The following is a 23,075-nucleotide window of genomic DNA, read 5'->3' as shown; positions in this document are numbered from 1 at the left end:
CCTGGCCCAGCAGAGCATTCACAAGCAAACAGATGCACATTTAACCATAGATTAAATCTTTAAAAAGGGTTAAGACAGACGCCTCCTTCCACTGGCCCACGGGCTATCCTATGTTGGCGATATTTTATCCTATGCCTCTTAACTCTTGACTTACCTTTTTATTTTTACCTGGAGAGTCAAATTCTCACTCAAAGTTGGGTACGTTGTAGTCGTTAAGGAAGTCTGCAACAGCATTTATCTGGCAATAAGCTGATGGTATGAAATTAGGTAGAGATTTGGCAGTTTCTAATTCTCATCAACACAGCCTGGTGCGTTTTCTGACCTGAACTGCTAACCTGTGTGTTTACAAAAACTGGTTTTAAAACCTAAGGCAGATGTCACCGAGTCTGTACCTGGTGTGCCTAGACACGGGCTTGGTTCCCCTTTCAGCTGAGACCACCATTTTCCATTGCAAACCTCTTCCAACTAAATACCCGAGCGCATGTTTTATCTGCCTTTTGGGCAGCCCAGCTCCTTTCTCTCTGGCAGCAGCACCCAGTCCCCCTCCACTGCTCCAGGCATCATCACGCTGCTGTATTAGACTGGCGTGGACGTCGACTCACACTGCAAAGGAAGTTGATGGTACTTAACAACCCAAGTACAAAGCGTTATCGTGCCAATATCGTTTTGTTTTGTTCCTAAGCCAAAACCCCAGTGTCATCATTCATTCTGACTGCTCTAATAGGTACTTTGCATTTATGTTGCTAGAAAAATAGTGACTTTAGATTATTCTTTCACATTGGCACTGTATACTGCTTTGCAAACTGTCTTTCCAAATGCTTGGATCTTTCTCCTCTTCCTCCCTTCAGCCACTATCCTGGTTCTCACTTATCTTCTCCTCAGCAGCACACCACGGCTTCCTAATTGGCCTACGTCCTGCCAGGCCAGGGCGTGCAGGCCACTGGTAGGCCACGGGAGCCTGTTTTGTTTGGACCACACAGTACTGGCTGGGGAGCTGCCTAAGCAATAAAGACAAAGTGTGGACTCAGAGCCATAATATTTCATGGTTTGCTCCCCAGAACCATTGGGGAGACAACAGGGGAAGGGGAAGACAGATTAATCCAGGGTACAGATGTGGCTGAGGGCTTATTCCATCACTGTTGACTCTGTTAGTGACAGTGAGGCAAAGATTTTGTTTTTTTTAATTTGACTTTTTTTTTTTTAAGATTTTATTTATCTGTTTAGGAGAGAGAGAGGGAGAGGGAGAAAGAAAGAATGTTCAGGGGGAAGCAGACTCCCTGCTGAGCAGGGAGCCCGATGCAGGACTCCATCCCAGGACCCTGAGATCTTGACCTGAGCTGAAGGCAGTCACTCAACTGACTGCACCACCCAGGCACTCCTTGGCTTTGGATTTTACTTATTAGTGCAAAAGGTGAATACTTCTATCTGAAAAATGAAAATTAACTGTATTTATAAGGTATTGAACTGAACAGCTGTATTTTTTCTCAACAAGACAAAAGAGAATTACAGATGAAGACAGAGCTTCTACTCTTTAAGATACATATGTCATGGAACGCACTATTTGAAATGCAGCAATGAAATTAAAGGGACCTGGAGCACCTGGGTGGTTCAGTGGTTGAGTGTCTGCCTTCAGCTCAGGGCATGATCCCAGGGTCCTGGGATCAAGTCCTGCATCCGGCTGTCCACAGGGAGCCTGCTTCTCCCTCTGCCTATGTCTCTGCCCCTCTCTCTGTGTCTCTCATGAATTAATAATAAAATCTTTTAAAAAAATAAACAAATAAAGGGACCTGGGATATACAGGCCCTCAGCAGCCCAGTGAGAGGACTAAAGCAAGTGTGATAGGGGTTAAGCAGACAAAGGGTTAAGAGTATTACTAAGAGAGGTGCTGGAGTGGTGGGTGAGGGATCCAGGCTGGCAGCAGATACACAGGCATCTGTGAAGGCTTGGGAGGCAGAAAGAGAGTGATCTGAAGGGCTGGAGGTCAGAGGGGATCCCAAGGCCCCATCATGACACGAAGAACATCCCTGGAAGGGAGAAAATCCCAGGTAGCAAGTCTGTTCCAGGAGGCTGACATCACAGTAGCTGAGACTTAGCAAATGACTTCACTAGACTCTGTTTCTAGTCTTAATCTTGCCTCTAAGATCACTTGGCCTAGAGGTCTGTTTCCCATTAGGACTGTATAGAACAAATATTATCATGCATGTCTTTGAGGGGGAAAAAAAAAAAAGAAAGAAGAGGAGCAGAGAAGACAGTTATCACAGGAGAGCAGCTGACCGGTCAGGGAGGTGAACAACAGGCCCTTGCTGGCCACATTTTGATCCATGGGGTTGACTAGAGACTTTCACTGCCACGTGCTATTCAGAGAAAGTCTGTTATGCCAAAAGCGAGCTCATTATTTTAAATTTCTCTTCAGTGCTGGGTAGATTATAAGCCTAACTGTTTGGTACTTTAATTATGATAAATGCCATAATTAACACTGAAAAAATTATAGGCCACAAAAATGGCAGTAGATTGTCTCTAGTATTTCTCTGCAAGTATGATAAAGTGAAGCAATTTTTTCCTGCTTTCAAGGATGTTTTTCTTCTTTTTATTATCCCACAGTCCTATAAGGTCTTGCTGTGTTTATTTGACCGATGAAACAATGAAGCTTTGAAACTTCTACACAAGAAACAGAAAGGACACCATAAAAGAAACACGTTATTATGGCCTTGAACATCTGTGCTGAAGGATACACAAGCTCAAAAATAGTTTTGCTTCAATTGGGACTAAGAGACAGGGTTGCCATCTGGGAACTAGAACAAAGATATGAAATTGGGCCCCTGCCCTGGCTCTTCCCCACGCAGACTGCTTAACCCTTTGAGCGCCAGGCTCCATTTAGGCTCCTGGATGCCATGTCCTTGTAAAAGCATGACCTTGTTCATTTTGCCTCAAGTGGAGAAGGGCAGGGTCAAGCTAGGCATGCTTTCACCTAAGTACGCTGCATCCTATAATTGTTAGGTTCCCTGTTATTAGTAAAGTGGATACTTTTTATTTACCTCACTGCTGTATTTGAAGAGGTAATCTCCTGTGAAATTATTCTAAGGTAATGAAACTTAAAATTATTTCTGCCCATTAACTTCCAACTAAGAAAAGGCATATATGTTGATGCACAGCTTCATATAGCTAGGTCTACACTGAAAAGGAAATCTGAATGTAGATTGTGTCTCTTTCTATCTCCTACTCTGGCAGAATTGATACTGCTGCTAATTTCTTTATAATTTTACAGTTGATATAATTTATGTTAAAGAATAAAACTCTGGGTGAAGCTGGAAGGAGTCTAGTTTTTTTGGAGACTTAGAACATGAAGCAGATTCAGGAATTCAACCAATGCTTTGTTTCCTCTTTTAAAATTATTAGAATCCTCATTTGGTACATGAAAAACCAGGGTCCCAGAAAAGTTAAATGACTAGTTTGAGAGTTAGTGCTACGACCAGGACTCAAAATCATGTCTTCTTCACAGTGAAGGTTACATGAGCTAAAGGGTGAGAAACATCAAGTGGATACTGGTCTCCATTCGTCCAGGGATGATAAAAGTGGGTGTTACGTGACAGTGTCCTTTCAGTGCCAATTAGTATTGGAAGTTAGAGAGAAGCTCTCCCAATTTTATTGTTCAGATCTTCATCTGTGTCCCTAGGCCCTAAAGTAATAGAAAACAGTTGTGATGAACTAAAATCTTATGGCACTGATGTAAAATCTTCAATTAGCCTCTTCCAACTTTGTGGCTTCCAGGAGTTTAGGAGAAAAAAAAAAAAAACTCAATCAAATGCTATTCCTCTGTAATTTTCTTTGGCATCACACAGAGCAAGCAAAATATAACAAATATTCTATTATTAATATAACTAACAATTAAATTCATTAAATGTATTTACATTAAACTGATTAAATTAAACTAATTAAACTAATAATTAAATCTGGAGAAAAGGGATCCCTGGGTGGCGCAGCAGTTTGGCGCCTGCCTTTGGCCCAGGGCGCGATCCTGGAGACCGGGGTTCGAATCCCACATCGGGCTCCCGGTGCATGGAGCCTGCTTCTCCCTCTCTCTCTGTCTCTGTGACTATCATAAATAAAAAAAAAAAAAAAATTAAAAAAAAAATAAATCTGGAGAAAAGGGTAGGAAACCTATTCCTCAAAGTGCCTACGTTTATTGTACCGGTTAAAAATACTGGGTTTAACTAGTCCCCTTGCTTCTTCCCTTGCTCCTCTGAAGTCTATTCTGAACAGCAGCCAGACACACTTTTTAAAAGTTAAGTCAGGCGATGTCATTCCTATAGCCAGACCAGGGTCCTTACAGTGGCTTCCCAGCTCTTACAGTGGTCTACACCCTCACCCCAAGTCCATCCCCACCCCCACTGGATTCCAGCTCAGCTAAGCGTGTTGCTGGCTCTGTCCCAACATGCTGTGTCCAACTCACTCCCTTCCCTCCTCCAGGGCCCTGCCCTAGGATCACTTTATTGAGGTCTTCCCTGACCACTTTATTTTAAATAATACCCCAGCTCTGGAGCATTCGAATGCCAACTCCTTGAGGACTGAGAATTTCATCCGTGTATTTGGCTGTGGGCCAGCACCCACATCAGTGCTCAGAGAAGGCCTTCAATATATTTGTCAGTCAACCGTGTGGACAGACTGACCCACAGGTAAATGACAACATCACAGAGGTGTCTTTACGATCATTCCACTGTGTCAAGATGAGCATCAGGCACTCAGAAAGTCCACCCTGGCATATCTCCTGAATTACACCAATTACACATCAGCTTAATACCAAAAAGGAATTTTTTTCATTTTAAAGAAAAGCATGCCTCCTGTGACCACTATAAAGCTTTCTAGACATGATTAATTTTCAATGACAGTTTTAAGTTTGATACTGAAGATTTTGCTCCTTTCAAGACAAAATTCAACATTTCATACTGTAGCTCTTGGGTCTCATGACAGAAAATGAGCGTGTTCAGAAAAGACTATATATATATATGCATACATTTTTTAAAATGTGAGAGAATGAAAAAATGCTCAAACCACATCTTCATGACAGCTAGTAAGTAAGATAAAGTGAACCCTTCTGAGGTTACTCCAAAGTCATCACTTAAACAGGACTTTTCTTCTTAGAGAAATGACAGCAGTGTTTTACATCTTTATTGGGGAGATGATTACACAGGTGTACAGATCCATCAAAACTCACTGAATTATGCACACCTTCTTGTATGATATTTGTATATCTATAAATTAAAAAAAATATTTTGCAGCAGTTAAAAAAAGCCTAACCTCCCTTTAATTATAATTGTAATTATAATAGTGTCAGGAAAAGATATTTTTTGGATATTTAAGAAAATCGCTAAATGATTCATAATATAGACAAAATTTTCATGAATACTTAATATCTCTGAGATGATCAAAATAATTTTAAAAAGCAGTTAAAATAATGTTTTAAATCCCCAAAGTCAGATATTATCCTTAAAAACCTAATTCCTGGGGCCCTGGGTGGCTCAGTGGTTGAGCACCTCTACCTTTGGCTCAGGTCGTGATCCTGAGGTCCTGGGATGGAGTCCCGCATGGATCTCCTCGCAGGGAGCCTGCTTCTCCCTCTGCCTGTGTCTCTGCTTCTCTCTGTGTGTCTCTCATGAATAAATAAATAAAATCTTTTAAAAATACCTAACTCCAAAAAAAATAATAATAAAATAAAATAAATAAAAAAATAAAAATACCTAATTCCTGTTTAACATAGGACTTCAAGCTTTCAATTTTTATTTTTTACCACCTTTGCTAACTTTTATGTTCTTTTTACACTATTTCTTCAAGTAGGAGGACTCAATTACATTTCATTTATAGTTTCAAATTTTTTCCTTAATCTTTAAATTATTTTAAAACTCTTTTATAGGAATAAGAGAGCTCCTCCCGAGTTCACTTGGAGAGGTGAGTATTGAACTTGGCATGTCTGCGCTGCCAGGCCGACCTGGGTTCGAATCCTGTCTCCTCTTTTCTGTGCTGCCTGACTGTGACATGAAGGCACAGTAGAGAATTACTGCAAGCTCAGACTGAGAAATGCAGATGAAATGTCTGGTCCTGTGCAGAATTCAAGATTTGCTGTTTTAAACTCTCTTGGTGCTCTCTTCCTCCTCCTCAAAATTATGTGCCTTAAATTAAATCCCCTCCCTTAAGTAGTTGATGTGGGAAGTGGCCAGGCATTCACCCTTGTTTAAAAGCAAAAAGATCTCAATCCATTGGCAAAGGTGACATATTCCAGTCCCTTTGGAATGTGAGCCCACAGGGGACCAAATGCTGGTCTCCTGGCACAATGTGAGCCCTCATATAGTACCTCGTGAGAATAAATGTCCTGCAGTGGGAAGGGGAGGTTTGGCAGAAACTGTGAGAACGCTTTCTCCACATTTATGTATGTGCTACGCGTTCAATGGACACGCACGCTAATCACTGTTCCATTTGCAAAAGTCCATACCTTAGTGAAACAGGCCTGTTGGATTTTAGATTTTTTAAACAAACTGTACTTAATCTAGCATTCATTTAATTTAGTGATGGCCTTTAACAAACCACAGCCTGTTTCTCCATGAGTAAATATTTACGCCGGCGCACTGACTTTCAACATTTCAAAGAGACTTAAAATAAAGGGCAGAGAAGTCAGATTTATAGCTGACGGGGTAATCATCAACAGCTACCGTGGGCCACTGCCGTGCCTCGGGCTCAGGACACTCCTGCCTCCCTGACGTCACAGGCAAACAACTTCTCCAAAGCATCTCCACCTTCAAGGGACAGGGTCACCTGACTCGGTCAAGGCATCCAAACTTTCCTTTTCTTTCACTTGAAACAAAGTTAACAGCTTACATATATTTATCAATACCATATTGGGACAAAAGGATGAAGGTAGAGCACATGAGTTTAAGGAAGATTTTTTTTTTAGGAAGTTCTGGTTTCTAGAACTTGAGCGAAACCAGGGCTAAGACAAATATTTGAAATAGCTACATAATCATACGAAGTGGTAGCATTTATAGCACACTTTTCCTCTGAAGAGGTCAACACATTTAAACTGCCCAGCTCTTTTTCCCACATCCTTGGAAAAGGAGGTGTTTGCCATGACACATTTTTAACCTCTTTGTACATAACCATTGTTCACCTCTCGGTAGGCTTATTAAGCTGAAAAAAGATTAATCGTTTTCCATAGAAACCAGTCTAAAACAATTACAATGGTTTTCCATTTTCTAAAAAATTAGGTTTCAACAAACATCATTGGACTGTCTCCCCACCCCTTTCTTGGGGTCCAGAAAGAATAATGAGAACGATGAGTCCCGGGCCCCGTGCTATTCCAGACACAACCTCAGGGCTCAGTCACTGGAGCATGGGTCTCTCCCCTACACTAACTGGCACAAAATCCCAGTGGCTTTGGAGTTCCTGGGGCTGCTCTATGTGTGTTGGGGCTCCCCCCCCCCCGCTGGCTGCAGGCTGCCCTTTTGCTTCCTGCCTTCTCCATCTCTGCCGCTGCCTCCTTCCTCCATCCTTCCCTCCGCTGTGGCTCCTTCGCTTGGCATAGCAGTGCCTGTGACCAAACATAAACGGATTCGGCGGGACAGCTGCAAAGCTGTTCCCCTCGGCAGAGAGCGATCGGGCTGCGGTTCTACAGGGACACCCGCTGCTACCTGCCTCCTCCGTTTCCGCAGAAGCAACCTTTAACCACTATTTTAGATCGTCTTCCAATAAGATAATGAGATCGCATCATATTGACAAGAAGAAAGGGAGAGCAGCGTAGGTTGGTCTCATTGCTTCCTGTCCCCTACCCTGTAAGTTCTGTTCCACGGGAAAGAGCTAAACTTGTAAGGCTCCTCTGCAAGAAGCTCCCCTTCTCTGCTGCATTAGCGACTTAATCAGGGCACGTGGTGGCACTACTGTCTGTTTCTGCAACAATCCCCAAAGCCAGGTTCCATCCACCTAACACACGACAAGTGTCCCCCCTAGCCTGACACTGAGGAGTCTCGGCCCGAGGACCACAGACTACTTGAAAACCCTCAGTCAAGGGCACCCTTCATTAGCACATCGTGGCTTTGTGGTCCAACCTGCAGAGGATCCCAGGGGTACCCTGAGAAGTCCGGCCACTAAGTATTAGCTCACTCATCATCACAAGAGCAGAAACAATATACACCCAGAGATGGAATAAAAATCACATCATGTTTCCAAAGCAAATGCCAAATTCTCCTGGATTATATGCTTCCCTTCTGCATCCCCTCACATGGCCATTTCCTCTGATAAGACTCAGTAAGTGTGTAAAGTGCCTCACAATGCAGGCTACTGGGTGCTGCGTGAATGCCAGGAACTGGGTTTTGAATCTCACCAGTCACTAAAACATTCAGGCAAAAGCTGAAATCCACTTGTAATTTGCCAAAGGCAAGGTCTCTCCCTCTGCCTCCTCTTCCTCCTCTTTTAGAGAAAACCTGAAGACTCATATTGGTACCGATTTCAAAAGACTCCCAATGCATTTCCTTCTAAATTTGTTGTATTTTCTTTAAAAGAGGTGTTTACCAGGCACCCTTACTTTGATATAACCTCGCAAAAACTGCACATTGAGTATTGATACCTTTGGACACATAAACTGTGAGCACCCATTCACTGGGGTATAGACAGTGATACAAACAACAACAACGTGTGTAACAGAGCAGCCTTCAAACCCAACTGTAGCCCTAATACCGACGTGCTACTTTAATCCGTAATATCATTAAAATGAATGCTTCAATAGTGTATGAAAAAAAAACTATACCTCAGGTAGAAAAGGACACAAAGTGGCATGTACAGCATAGTTACATCCATTGTTCATAAATCAGTGGTAGAGATGGAAAACGGATGAAAGAAAACCACTAAGTTCTAATGTGGGCAATGCTTAGCTTATTGGTAGTGTCCCTTTCTTTGTTTCTACTAAACTTTAAAAATTATCTTTAATGAGGGATCCCTGGGTGGCGCAGCGGTTTAGCGCCTGCCTTTGGCCCAGGGCGCGATCCTGGAGACCCGGGATCGAATCCCACGTCAGGCTCCCGGTGCATGGAGCCTGCTTCTCCCTCTGCCTGTGTCTCTGCCTCTCTCTCTCTCACTGTGTGCCTATCATAAATAAATAAAAATTAAAAAAAAAATTATCTTTAATGAGCAAATATTTCAGTTAACAGTTTATTTTGATGTTACTTTATCTGTTACTTAGAAGGCATTTTAAGTTTCCTTTGGAAAATAATCTTTTTTTTTAATGTCATTTATCACTTATTAGTACAGAGACCTGCTGTTCTTTGAGACCATTAAGCCATGTCAAATTCCTAAATAGTTCCAGTCCCACACAGCTCCTGCTTTTGTCTTTCCCCCACACAGAGACTTATCTGGTCACTTATCTCTTCAGAATCACATGGCTTGTTTTACAAAGCCCCCAAGAACAAAGCAAACATCTAGGTTAAACACACTTAAATAAAGCTATACTCGGATGAAAAACCGCTTTGAATTTTTTTCAAAACCATTTGTTCCAACCACAGTATTTGTTCCAAATTAAGTAAACATTGCTAAAAGAAATCATACAAAATCTGCATTTCTTATCTGGCCTGGGGCAGGATATAGTTCTTCTAAAATTTCTTGTGGATTTTTCTTGATTTCCCCTTAATGTTCTAAATGGGTGCACATTTTGAGGAAGTGAAGATCAGGTGATGAGGAACAGAGCCCAGAGCAGGGATTTTTATGTAAAGGTGCCTTTTATTGATCTGCAATTTACAATGATATCATTCATCAACTCTGTGCTCCAGGCCCAACCAGCCATTCTCCCAAATTAATGCTATTGGTGACCTGACAAAGAGGTTATGAGTGGACTAATCAATTACAGTCACACATCCATCCTTATTTTGAGGGGAGGGAAGCTTCAAGCTCATGCTGGTTGGGCATGTGGCCTGAGGCCTTAGGTCGTGGGATGGGGAGGAAAGATACCAGCCTAATAGGGTTTCTTCAGCCTGGTACTCTAGCCATTCAAGTAATCAAACACAAAAATTCCACTGCAGCCACTTTCTGGGGAGCCCTTTCATTGGTGGGGGTGAAGGACAGCAAGACAAAGATCAAAGCCGGCTGCATCATGAGATCCTGCCCATGTGGGACAAGTCCCAAGCTCCATAACCTCTAAAGAGCATACCTGGGTGGGGGTAGGACTGCAGGAGATGCAGGGTAGATGCAGTCACCATTTAGAAGAAAGCAGGCCAGCAGGCAGGTAGCCATTACTAGGCTAACTCTGGGGATGATAGGTTTCTGGTTACGATTTCATTTAGTTCTACTCAAAATCTGCATGAGATAATATTCCACGCTCACGGATTGGAAGAATTAACATTGTTAAAGTGTCTATACTACCCAAAGCAATGTATAGATTCAATGCAATCCCTATCAAAGTTCTAATGGCTTTTTTTTCCCCACAGAAATGGATCAAACTTTCCTACAATTTGTATGGAACCACAACAGCCCCTGAATGGCCAAAGAAACCTTGAGAAAAGAAAAAGAAAGATGGAGGTATCATGCTTCCTAATTTCAAACTATATTGCAAAACCCTAGAAATTAAAACAGTATGGTGTTGGCATAAAAACAGACACATAGATCAATGGAACAGAACAGAGAGCCCAGAAATAAACCCACATATAGAGGGTCAACTAATTTATGACAAAGGAGCCAAAAATATACAATGAGAAAAAGACAGTCTCTTCAATAAATGGTGTTGGGAAAACTAGAAAGACACATGCAGAAGAATGAAACTGGGTTACTTTCTTATACCACACACAAAAGCTAACTCAAAATGGATTAAAGGCTTGAATGTAAGACCTGAAACCATAAAACTCAGAAAAAAATAGGTGGTAAATGCCTTGACATTGGTTCTTGGTGATGGTTTTTTTGGATCTGACACCAGAAGCAATGGCGACAAAAGCAAAAATAAAAAGGTAGGACTACATCAAACTTAAAAGCTTCTGCAGAGCAAAGGAAATCATCAACAAAGTGAAGAAGCAACCTACTGAATGAGAGAAGATATTTATAAATCAGACATCTGATAAGAGGTTAATATCCAAAATATATAAAAACTCATACAACTCAATAGCAAAAAGAAATCTGATTAAAAAATAGGCAGAGGGTCTGAATAGACATTTTTCCAAAGAAGACATACAGATGGCCAACAGGCACATGAAAAGATGCTCAATATCACTGATCATCAGGGAAATGCAAATCAAAACCACCATAAGCTATCACTTCACGCCTATTGGGATGGCTCCTATCAACAAGATAAGATAATAACAAATGCTAGTGAGGATGTGGAGAAAAGGGAACCCTTGTGCACTGCTGGTGGGAATGTAAATTGGTACAGCCATTATGGAAAACAATATGGAGATTCCTAAAAAAAAAAAAAAGACTACCATACAGCTCAGCAATTCCACTTCTGCAATTTTCGAAGAAAATGAAAGCATTAACTCAAAAAGATATCTGCATCCCATGTTCATTGCAGCATTATTTAGGATAGCCATGAATAACTCCGTCCATCGATGGATGACTAGATATAGGAAATGTGATATGTGGTCCCTTGGAGAGTTGACAGAAATGTGGGAAGGTTTCAGTTCTCATGTCATTACTTTGGCTTATTTCAGGTATTGTATAAATACAAGATAATTTATTTACATCCATTTAAAATTATTCTTGTGTTATTAAGACAGGCAATATTATCAAGGCTTGTTTGTAGCTTGCTATAAGCTGCACATTTAGGGCTCAATCTATATCTGTTTTGGGGCAGCCTCAGAGGTGGCCTGAGTCATCCCTACAGCCTAAGTACCTACAGACGTCATTTGAGGAGCAAATGGTGCTTTGCTATGACCACAAACTTCATCTGTACACCTTCCTGGTGCTACCAGGAAACCCACTATCTTCTCAAATCAACTTCCCTCCCCCACTGTGTAATGAGACTCTCAAACACCTGTGCTTTTGCAGCCTCTGAGTTCCTTGGCTCATGCCTCACTGGGCAGAACACAATGCTTCTGACTTCACACACACAGAAGCCAAATCCACGAGCCCCTCACCCCCTGCCACGGAATGCAGAGGTCCATGTTCATTGCCCCACTCCCCACCTTCGCTGGTTACCGCAGGGAGCACTTGCTCCTTCCAGAGAAGGCCAACCCAACAAACGAGCTTCTAGATCCTTTTCCAGCAAACCTTCCATGACTGATCATTCTACTGTTCTCTCATATAAAATAGTCAACCTCTCTCAACTGGACCATCTCCCTCAACCTGCAAATAAGCATATGTGTCTCTCACCTCAGAAACGAAATAAAACAAAATGAAATCCTTCCGTTGCCTGCATATTCCCATGTTACCTTCACAGGTAAACTTCTAGACAGTTGTTCATAATCATCTCTATTCCTCCCCTTACGTTAGCTTGTCCTTTCATTATCATCTGGCTTCATTTCCATTACTCAGTGAGGTGGTGCTTGTCAGTGTCATGACTTCCAAGATGTTAAGTACAAAGGACATTTCCAGTGTCAACTGACTTGACTTGCACAAGAGAGGATGTTCTACATGCGCTCCTGGCTTCCTCCGACTTCCCTGGTCCTCTGTTTAGTCACCTTTTCTGGTTCATCTTCGTCCAACTGATCCTTTAGATCATAGCTCAAAAGTCACAGTTCTGGAAAATCTTCCGTAATGTTCCTACATCATGATCCATTATACATTCTTAGAGCACTGCAGATCCCTTCAGGGACAGGACTGGCCAACCACACTTTTGCATCTATGTGGGTAGTATCTAAATACTGTTAAATTTGGAGTGCTTATCTGACAACTCCCCTACTATACCATAAGCTCACGAAGAAAAGAATCGGGATCTATTTGTCCATCACTCTGCGCTTGGACCCCAGAAGGCACCCAAAGATTTGTTCAACAGTTAAATCAAACAGACTCGGGTCTTATAGGACAGTGGTATTTTCCTTGGCCAATGAGATTCTCTCCCTGAAAAGCATGACTGAGGAAGTATGGACCAACTTCTTGGAAGCACGAAAGGAAAGGAGGAGATGTAAACAGAACTCTGCAGACTGAGGAAGCATCAGTGGTGCTGACCAGAGCCAGGGCAGGACTCGGAGCCTCCTGTTGTGGGGGGCTACAGCCCCCCGACTCCAGGGCTGCCCTTGGTTCCAAGGAAGGACTGCGCCCAGGTTGAGTGAAGTTCCAGTCTCTCACTACTATGTATATCCTTAAAACAAACCCCATTACTTGAGCCAGCTTGAGTGGCATCACTTTCTTACAGCTGAGTCTAAATAAAATAGGAACCCCTCAGCAGGGAAAAATTACTAGAGAAGTAGTTCTTTGTGGATGAGTTGAAATACTCTGAGTAGAAGAAATGAAAACATAAGGCGCCTTACATAATTCCCCCAAAAGATTTCAAGATCTCTTTTGAGGAGATTAGTTGTGCCCTGGACATATTCCCAAGAACTGTGCCAAAGGCAGCAAACTCTCCTCTACAGAGATAAGGATTAACACTCACTAAAGATCCCAGACTGTTGTTTCATGATTTGAAAGGCTATTACCTTGCATGCTGCATTTCTGACTTACAGAAATTATTTGTTTTTCTTTGCTTTCTAAAGAATTTCATATATGGTGGGATATATCTATACATAATAAATTAAATTAGTTAATTTTCTTTTCAAACTGTAACTTACTCAGGGCTCTACAAGACATTGGAAGTTAAATGTGAAAACTATGTTTAAAGTCTAATTTATGATGTCCGAGCTTAGCCAGATCCCTAAAGGCAAAAAATTCCAATGCCTCAGACTTATGACCAGATCATATTAAATTTAAACTGAATAAATTAAAGAGAAAAAAAAAATCCTAGTACTTTCCAACTCTAAACTGGGCAATAGCAGTTACTTTACTAAATCACTTAATGGTAGTTTGGGATGAAGGGCATGATCTTGATTTGCCTTCTGGACAAAATGATGGCAAGCCCAGGTCACTGCCCCATTTTAATTGGCAAGAGGACATGTCCTTTTACAGGCTGTGTAGCATAAAGATCTCCTCTAGGTTAGATTTTTAGAATTTTTGTTTAAATGACGAATATTAAAGCAAACAAAAAGTCAAATGTAGTAGATTACATCAACCAACAGAGGACAGATTAGATACTTCGGTTTTTCTCAGGGAGACAATAGAGTGTGGTGACAAAGGCAGAATGTTCGGCGTTAGACAGACCTGGGTCTGAATGGTGTCTTCGCCATTCCCCAGGCAACAATGGAAAGGTATGAACCTTTCTGGACCTGGTGTCCTCATTGACAAATGTAGGCTGATGATGGGACAGAAAACTAAGCAAACAGTATTTTTACCTCCTAGGACTGATAAGTAACATTTGATACTGCATTTGTTAAATACAATGAATTAGGGGTGCCTGGGTGGCTCAGTGGTTGAGCAACTACCTTCTGCTCAGGACGTAATCCCAGGGTCCTGGGATCAAGTCCCACATTGGGCTCCCAGCAGGAGTCTGCTTCCCTGCTTCTCCCTTTGCCTGTGTCTCTGCCTCTCTCTCTCTCTCTGTCTCTCATAAATAAATAAATAAATACATACATACATACAATTATTTGGCAAATATTTGTATATTATAAAAAAGAGTCACCACATATTTTTGTAAAACTTAGGAAGAATCCTTTTTTCTTTTTTTTTTTTTTGGCCTTTCTACCATACTATATCAAATGAAGAATAAGAAATAATGTATTTTGGTAAAGGAAAGAATAATACGGACAGCAAATTCCGGGACATTCTTGGAAACACAAGTACTGTGTGGTCTTATCAATAATGCAATGACTTTCAGTTAGTTCAAAGAGGGCTCCTGTCACAGAAAGAATCAAGAGGACCTCAGAGTATTACCCATGCTCCCCAGAAAGGCATAAGCAACCCATGCATGGGATGGAGCACCTTCCCCCACCCCCCTACCCAGGCTTCGCTGGTGCTTCTGTACGATCATCCTGCTTAGCAAAGACAAGTCCTGAGCACCCTGGGGGAGCCCACCTGCTGCCTTCTTTCCTGACCCATCACCTGTAAACTTCCACTGGCCACATGTGTATTTAGGACTAAGAAAAGTGAGGATCCACTCTCCTTCCTGTTCAAAATCAACACAAATCGCTAGCCCTGTCACAAATACCTTTTATATTGAAGGAAACAATACAATCAAGAAGATTACTGTTAATACAGAGAAGAAAAGGCAAAATTTCTCATTTAGCTGTACTCCCACCATGCAATGGCTTTTCTCTTCCTATTTATGTGTTAAAGGAGAAAAACGAAGGAGTGAATGAAATGAGCCAATATTTAATTTAAATACATTAATTAGGGCAGGTGATTCATGGTGACGAAAGTCTCTGGAAAGGTAGGGAAGCCACCATAGGACAGTACTGGGGCCTAAAAGATGGGAAAACATCGAAATTCATGAGCCCGAGGCAAAGACAGTATGCCTTAGGATTGGATCACCTACTTAATTGTAGTTAGAAACCTAGAACCCAAGATAGAAGTTTGAATGAAACAAGCAGCAGCAAAATGTCTGTATCTTGCTCTCAGATTCAAATCAAGGGACACAGTTTGCTGACTGAGGCACACAACAAAAGGGCTTTATATCCTGCTGGAAGCTTGACAAAAGAATGCACACTCTAAGCCCCACAGTGGAGAGAGATTTTGCCCCATTTGCTAACTGCAGGAAAGTTTCTTAAAAAGGCCTACAGGGCAGCCCCTGTGGCCCAGTGGTTTGGCGCCGCCTTCCTCCCGGGGTGTGATCCTGGAGCCCTGGGATGGAGTCCCACATTGGGCTCCCTGCACCTGCTTCTCCCTCTGCCTGTGTCTCTGCCTCTCTCTCTCTCTCTCTCTCTCTGTGTGTCTGTCATGAATAAACAAAATCTTTAAAAAAAAATAAAAAAAGGCCGAGAGCCCTTCTGCTGTGCTTGTATGGAGTTGACTCACAGTGTGGCTCGTAAGGAGGAGGAGGATCTCCACAAGGTACACACTCCATGTCTTGAAAACCGACAAGTTTTGTCTTCCTATAAAACCTAGAGGAGAAAAGAAAAGAATCCTCATCAGCTCTTTCTTCTGAGCTCAGAGTTGCAGCAAAGAGATTCACGATGTTTAGAAATTATCAGTCATCTCCATTATCAGTTTTACTTTTTTCAAAAAAAGCAACAAAAAGGCTTACATACAACACTCTCTCAGACAGACACACCCTTATTTTTTTTTTAAAGATTTTATTCATTCATTCATGAGAGACACAGAGAGAGAGAGAGAGGCAGAGACACAGGCAGAGGGAGAAGCAGGCTCCATGCAGGAAGCCCGATGTGGGACTCCATCCTGGGACTCCAGGATCACGCCCTGGGCAGAAGGCAGGCTCTTAACTGCTGAGCCACCCAGGAATCCCCACAAACACACCCTTAGATGCAGTGACCATTTAAGAAATATCAATTCCACTAAACATAACTTTGTAAATTCTTCTCAGCCCCACTATACTGAGGTGCTGGTGCTAGTGAGGGATTAGGAAATCAGTGGTCTTTGGCATTTCTATGTAGTTTAAATGACAAAATTCCTTGTAAATCAAGTGCCAGTTTTTAAACACTTGAAATTCAGAGACCAAAAAAAGCCAAGCAAACTATAAAAGCAATGGAAAAAAATCGGGAGATACTTATACAGCCTTCATATAAGGATAACCTTTCTAGGCATGACAAGAAACCCAGGAGCCAGAATGAAAGAGATTGACAGCTTTTACCACACCCCTAGACACCCATACCTCCCCCATACACACCCATGCACACCCATACATACACACATGCATACACACAGACCCATACATACACATACACAAAATATTAAAGACATCCAAAGAGCAAAAAATAAATAAAGCATCATCAACATAGTCAACAGGCAAAAGAAAACTGAAAAATGGTTCTAATCATAGTATTATCTGATTCCAGTCTGTAATAGAAACCTAAAAAACCATACTGGTAAAGGTGAATATTGCAGTTGAAAGATAGGCAAAGAACATTATTAATTCCCAAAAGAAGAATATTTCAGAATTTTAAAACTTAAAACTAGAAACACGATGTGATTAAATTTTTAAAAATTTAACATTGAAATGTTTAACTTCATTAAATTAATCAAGTAAATGCAAGTTGCAATGACAATATTCCATTTTTACTTAGAAAACTTGGAAAGTGTTGGTGTGAGTATTGACAAAATAAGCACATGCCTATGTACCAGTGGCATTATAAATTGCTACTTGTAGAAGGGCAATGTAGCAATATGCCATCAGAACTCAGTAAAATAGTTTATATATCCTTTAATCAGTAATTTCATTTTTTTGAAATTTATCCTAAAGAAACAATCAAGTGAGTGAAGCTGTATGTATAACAATGCCATCATAGTATTGTGTATAGAAGAAAAAAACCCAGTTAGGCACAATTTCAGTATACAACAGTAGATATGACTAACCATGGTAGTCCCAAGGCAATGGAATACAAAGTGGCCTTTAAAGAAACAATGATGTAGATCTCCTATACATTTTTTTCTAACTCAGAATATCAATAAGTTAAAAAAGGAAAGGTGAATAATATAATTCCGTTTTGTACAAGCACATACTTTGTTATATATCCTTTTAGATTTTTTACCAAAGCAGCTAATATAACTTACATACATAAATTTGTATTGAGAAAAATTTGTAAGATATTATATACCTAACTTAACAGTGATTATTTCTAAATATATTTGAAAATACATCTTTCTATGACAAAATAATGATATGGAGAATAAACCAAGTCTATAGAGGGCAAGATAGATGCAATTATTTTGTGAAATTGGATATTGTGGTAGCAAATCTGTATGATTTATGGTTGAAGCAAAATTTGCATTTAAAATTAGGTAAATTATTTGAAATGCCCAGATACATTCTGTATTTGCTTAGTCTTCATTTTTCACACTTCCTGATACTGAAACATATCACAAAGCTATAAAATCAATATAGTGTGCAGTATCAATAAAGTGTACAGCATACAAAACAGTATAATAATCAGTGATAGCTATAATAATCAATACTGGCATAAAGAGAGACATGGAGAACAATGGAATGAAATAGAGAGCCCAAAAATAAACTCTCACATATATGGTCAAATGATCTTCAACAAGAGTACCAAGACCACTTACTGGGGATGGGACAGTCTCCTTAAAAAATGGTCCTGTGAACACTGGATATCCACATGCAAAAGAATGAAGTTGGAACCTTATCTAACACCATACAAAAAAGCTAACTCAAAATGAATTAAAGACCTAAACATAAGACCCAAAAACTATAAAATTTCTAAAAGAAAATGCGAAAAACTTCATGATGTTGAATTTGGCAATGATTTCTTGGATATGACAATAAAAGGCAATCTAAAGGCATATGTGAAACACACAACAAAAGGAAAAATAGACACATTGGACTACATGAAACTTAAAAATTTTATGCAGTAAGGATAAAACCAATATATACTTATCCCTAAACTCATCAAGTAAATATGTACAGCTTTTGACATGTCAATTATACCTCAATAAAGTAGTTAAAACAAGTTAAGTCACATCAAAAAAGTATTAACTGATAATAAAATAATAATTTTTTTCAGGATTTTAAAAGCAGGATACAATCAACAGAGTGAAAAACTTATGGTAGGGGAGAAAATATTTGCAAACCATATATCTGACAAGGAGTTAATATCTAGAATATATAAAGAATACCTATAACTCAACAACAAAAATCAAATAACCTGATTAGAAAATGGACAAAGGACTTGAATAGATATTTTTCCAAAGATGATATATAAACGGCCAATAAGCACATGAAAAGATGCCTGACAGTCAACCTCACTCATCATCAGGAAAATGCAAATGAAAACCACAATGAAGTATCACCTTATGCCCATTAGGATGGCTACTAAAAACCAAACCAAAACAACACAATTGGAAAATAATATGTGTTGGGGAGGATATGAAGAGAAATTGGAACCACTGTAAAATGATGCAGTTGCTGGGGACAACAGCAGTTCCTCAAAAAATTAAAAATGCAACTACTATATGATCCAGCAATTCTACTCCTGGGCTGTATCCAAAAGAAGTGAAGGCAGGGCGTGGAAGGGATATTTGCACATCCATATTCCTAGCAGCACTATTCACAATAGCCAGAAAGTGAATGCAGCACAAAGGTACTTGGAAAAATATCCTGTCACACCCTACAGCATGGATGAACCTTGAGGATGTGTTAAATGAAACAAACCAGTAACAAAAGGCAAATATTACATGGTTCCATTTGTATTAGGCATGTAATCAAATTCATATAAACAGAAAGTAGAATGGTGGTTACCAGGGGCTGAGGGGAGGAGGAAAAGGTGAGTTATTGTTCAATGGATATAGAATTTCAGTTTGGGAAGATGAAAATGTTCTGGAGAGCCACTTACAGCATTGTGAATGTACTTAACACTCCTGAACTGTATACTTAAAAATAGTTAAGATGGTAAATTTTATGTTATGTGTTTTTTACAACAAAAACACATAAAAAATTTTAACATGAGGTAAGAAAGAACCATAAGGCTATATGAGAGCTTTCTTATTAAAGATAGATTTTTATTAAACATTATAATATATGCAAACTAATACTATTTATCCCTTCAGCCAGAAAATTTGACAAATATAAGTAACTGAACATTGACACAGTCTCAAATCATTTTATACATACCCATTCTACGTAAATAAATATTCAGAACAAGTGAAATAAAAATGTAATATCCAACATTTTCTGTATCAACAATTGACAGAGAAATACATACTCTTTGGGAAACAAACACAGACATTTAACATTCTTAAAATAAGGAAATCTAGTGGCAAGTTTTGAGGTCTGAGCTTTCCCTGACAATTGAATGAAATATATTTCCCAAAAATATATTGATTAAAATATGGGTTTGAGCCATCATTGGAAATGAGGCTAGAAGGTGAGCAAATTACATCACGTTTAGAATAACACTAGATACGAGTATAAACAGCTTGAAATACTAACTAGAACTGAGGTTGAGTGTGCACAGCGATTCATGAGGCTCCCGTGTGTGTAAACACTGCTCACTAGGAGAAATGATGCTTGGATGTTACTCTGAGAGCAGCTATCCACAGCTCTGCACAGAGATTTGACAAAAAGCATTCAGAATCTGCTCTGCCAGCTTCTTTATGCCAATGGCTGGATTGCAGAATCTAAGGTTTGTTTCTTTTTTTTTTTTTGACTGAATTTTTAATTTTTAAATTTTAATTAATTTAATCTAATTTTTTCAGGAGATTATTTATTTATTTATTTATTTATTTATTTATTTATTTATTTATGATAGTCACAGAGAGAGAGAGAGAGGCAGAGACACAGGCAGAGGGAGAAGCAGGCTCCATGCACCGGGAGCCCGACGTGGGATTCGATCCCGGGTCTCCAGGATCGCGCCCTGGGCCAAAGGCAGGCGCCAAACTGCTGCGCCACCCAGGGATCCCCAGGAGATAATTTTTAACAAAATTTTCCATTTTATCCTCCAATTTGAAGGTGAAGATGCAGAAACTAGAGTTTTAACATGTAATTGAAAATATTCAGTGAATAAATACATGTAAGAATTTTAAAAAATTATTTTACATTCTTTTGCTTAGACTGTCATGGTTTGGGGCCACAGAAACATTTGCAACTCTGCTTTTTGCCCAAATGAGAAAGGATACAAATTTTAAGAAAATAAAATAAAAGGGACCCAGGACATACACAGGTGTCTGGCTAAACTGGCTTCTATAGTCAAACTTCAGATTTTACTCTGGGCGTTCAGATAGCTAATGCAATAAAGACAAAAGGAAACCATACTGGCTTTTATCTAATCATGGTTTGGTGAAAGGCAGCATATAAATACATCTTTTAGATTCTAATTTTTCTCCAACACTGAAATTGGAGAGGAATTTTTAATTGGACTGGATCCAAATAACACCAGTTTGCCTAATGGACACCATGTTTGAAAAGTGCTATTTTAAGAAAGCCTGGTTGTAGACCATCAACTCTTCATTCACTGAGAGCACTGCTGCAGGGAGACGACACACCATAGTCCAACTCTGGTTTTATAATGATCTCGCTTAATGCAGTCTGGAAGGCAGTGACTGTGTCCTGTGTCTTATGGTCAAGCCATGGTTAAATTTTCTGCAGTGCATGTTAGATACTGGGCATGCTCTTCCCTCCCATATTCTTATTTGTACCAGTTTCGTATTGATGGACAGCCTACTATTTATGTTCCTCAGCAATCCACAGCAATGGCCCCTTGTTGAAACTGAACAAATACTAAGGAAGAGATGAACCACTAGGGTCAAAGCCAAGCTCAGTGTAGTGGTTCATGGAGTGAACTCTGAGAATGGGCAAAGGAGGACCAAGCACCAAGATGAGAAAGCTCACCAAGGCAATGCCAGCAACTTTCCGGAGCCAGGAGGCTGATGGGGTGTGCGGGTGCAGTGAGGGTAGAGCACGGAAGGGCAGTGGCAGCCCCCTGGTTAGTCACCGGTCACAGAGGCTCCAGGGGACTCTCCCTGTGAAACCAGACACAGGGTTAGGTATGGGGGCTCAGCAGTGAAATGACAAGCTAGGCGACCTTGAGTGAGTCATTTATCCCCTCCAAGGATCAACTGCTTCCTTTGTAAAGGGTATTTGGTATTACTCCCTGGTTTATGGAATGGTTTTGATGATTAAATAAACTGCTCAGCACATAGTAAATGCTGAATACATGTTAACTATCATGGTTACTAGGAACAGCAAAGAACCATCAGGGGCCAGGTTAATTCTTTCAGGCCAGGCCCCAGGTCCCCTTAGCAGAGAAAGAGTGGGAACATGGGAGCCAGAAGGGGAGGTTGGAGGCCCATTGTAAACAAGACAAAATAGAACAAGTCATGTGAAGCTTCCACTGGTTTCCAGTAACATTAATTGGTGACGAGGTCAAATATGTATTTAGTGCTTACTATGGATTAGGCGCTCTGCTTGGTACTTTGCACGCATTATATTCTCAATCATTCCAGCAATTTTGCAGGTTGGTATTATTAGATGATCATTTGTAGGTGAGAAGTATGGGTGTCAGAAAAATTAAGGAATTAGCCTTAAGTCATATTTGGGAACAAGGGGACTGTCTGTCTTCAATCACTCAAATTGAGGGCACCGAGGACAGACTATTCCCACACTGTACTGTTACTGGGGAAAAAGCCGCTACTGTTCTGTTGGGGCTAAGCCTATGGGCAGCAGAAGATTCTTATCTGGGTGAGGTTGAGGCTTCAGAAGGCAGAAGTAGCACTATGAATGAAAATGCCCACCCTCTGCCTGACTTTGGCATCCTTTTTCTGGGAGCAATAGGCAAATGGCTTATTTTCTTTCTGCCTTAATTTTCCTCTCTATAAAATGGGTTTCAACTCTTTACCTTCTTCACACACATATAGTGAGGGTGGGTGAGCACCTTAAAACACTCTGGAAGGCCTGGGTCAAAGTCACTATGTAATTATTGCCTGCCACATACATTCATGCTGGCTTAGAAAGGATGTAATTTTAAACTAATCATATAAATAAACTATGAAACATCATTCAAATGTCTATTCACTTATATATGACTTTCCCACATCTAAGGATTTACTTAAGGAATGAACAAACACTGTTGAAGCTGAAGCCGTGGGCTCAGGTGACAATGAAGCACGAGGAAGCACTTTGGTGCCAGGTCCTGGGGAGAACGCACCCTCTCTCACACTCCAGTCACAAACCCTGTGGATTCCCTCTTTGTAAAAACTAAATCCCTTGGTCCTATGGTCTTCCCCACTCTCTCACCCCTGAATCTCCCATGGACCTCCTCTTCTCCCTGCCCCATAGATGAAGAGAGCAGGTGGGCACTGACATGCTTTTGTCAGAAGCGGAAAATAGGAACAGCAGAGATGAGTCAGATGCTCTGTTCGTGTTCCTCGATCAGTCTGCTTGAGGTCAAAATCCTGGATAATAATAT

At 40.5% G+C, this 23,075-nt stretch overlaps 1 protein-coding gene across 5 annotated transcripts in view; it reads right to left on the bottom strand.

Annotated features, from left to right (window-relative positions):
* Nucleotides 1-23,075, bottom strand: part of TNFRSF19 (TNF receptor superfamily member 19) — a 90,548-nt gene that overhangs the window by 29,644 nt on the left and 37,829 nt on the right. For all 5 annotated transcript variants that reach the window (XM_055317174.1, XM_055317172.1, XM_055317176.1 and 2 more), the window contains exon 5: nt 15,997-16,082. In XM_055317174.1, the coding sequence (XP_055173149.1) occupies nt 15,997-16,082 (86 nt within the window). The remainder of the gene's footprint in view (nt 1-15,996; nt 16,083-23,075) is intronic.

This window comes from Nyctereutes procyonoides, unplaced genomic scaffold (genome assembly GCF_905146905.1).
Source record: "Nyctereutes procyonoides isolate TBG_1078 unplaced genomic scaffold, NYPRO_anot_genome, whole genome shotgun sequence".
Taxonomy (NCBI): domain Eukaryota; kingdom Metazoa; phylum Chordata; class Mammalia; order Carnivora; family Canidae; genus Nyctereutes; species Nyctereutes procyonoides.
The sequence above is the reverse complement of the archived record's forward strand: the minus strand, read 5'-3'. Positions and strand labels throughout refer to the sequence as shown.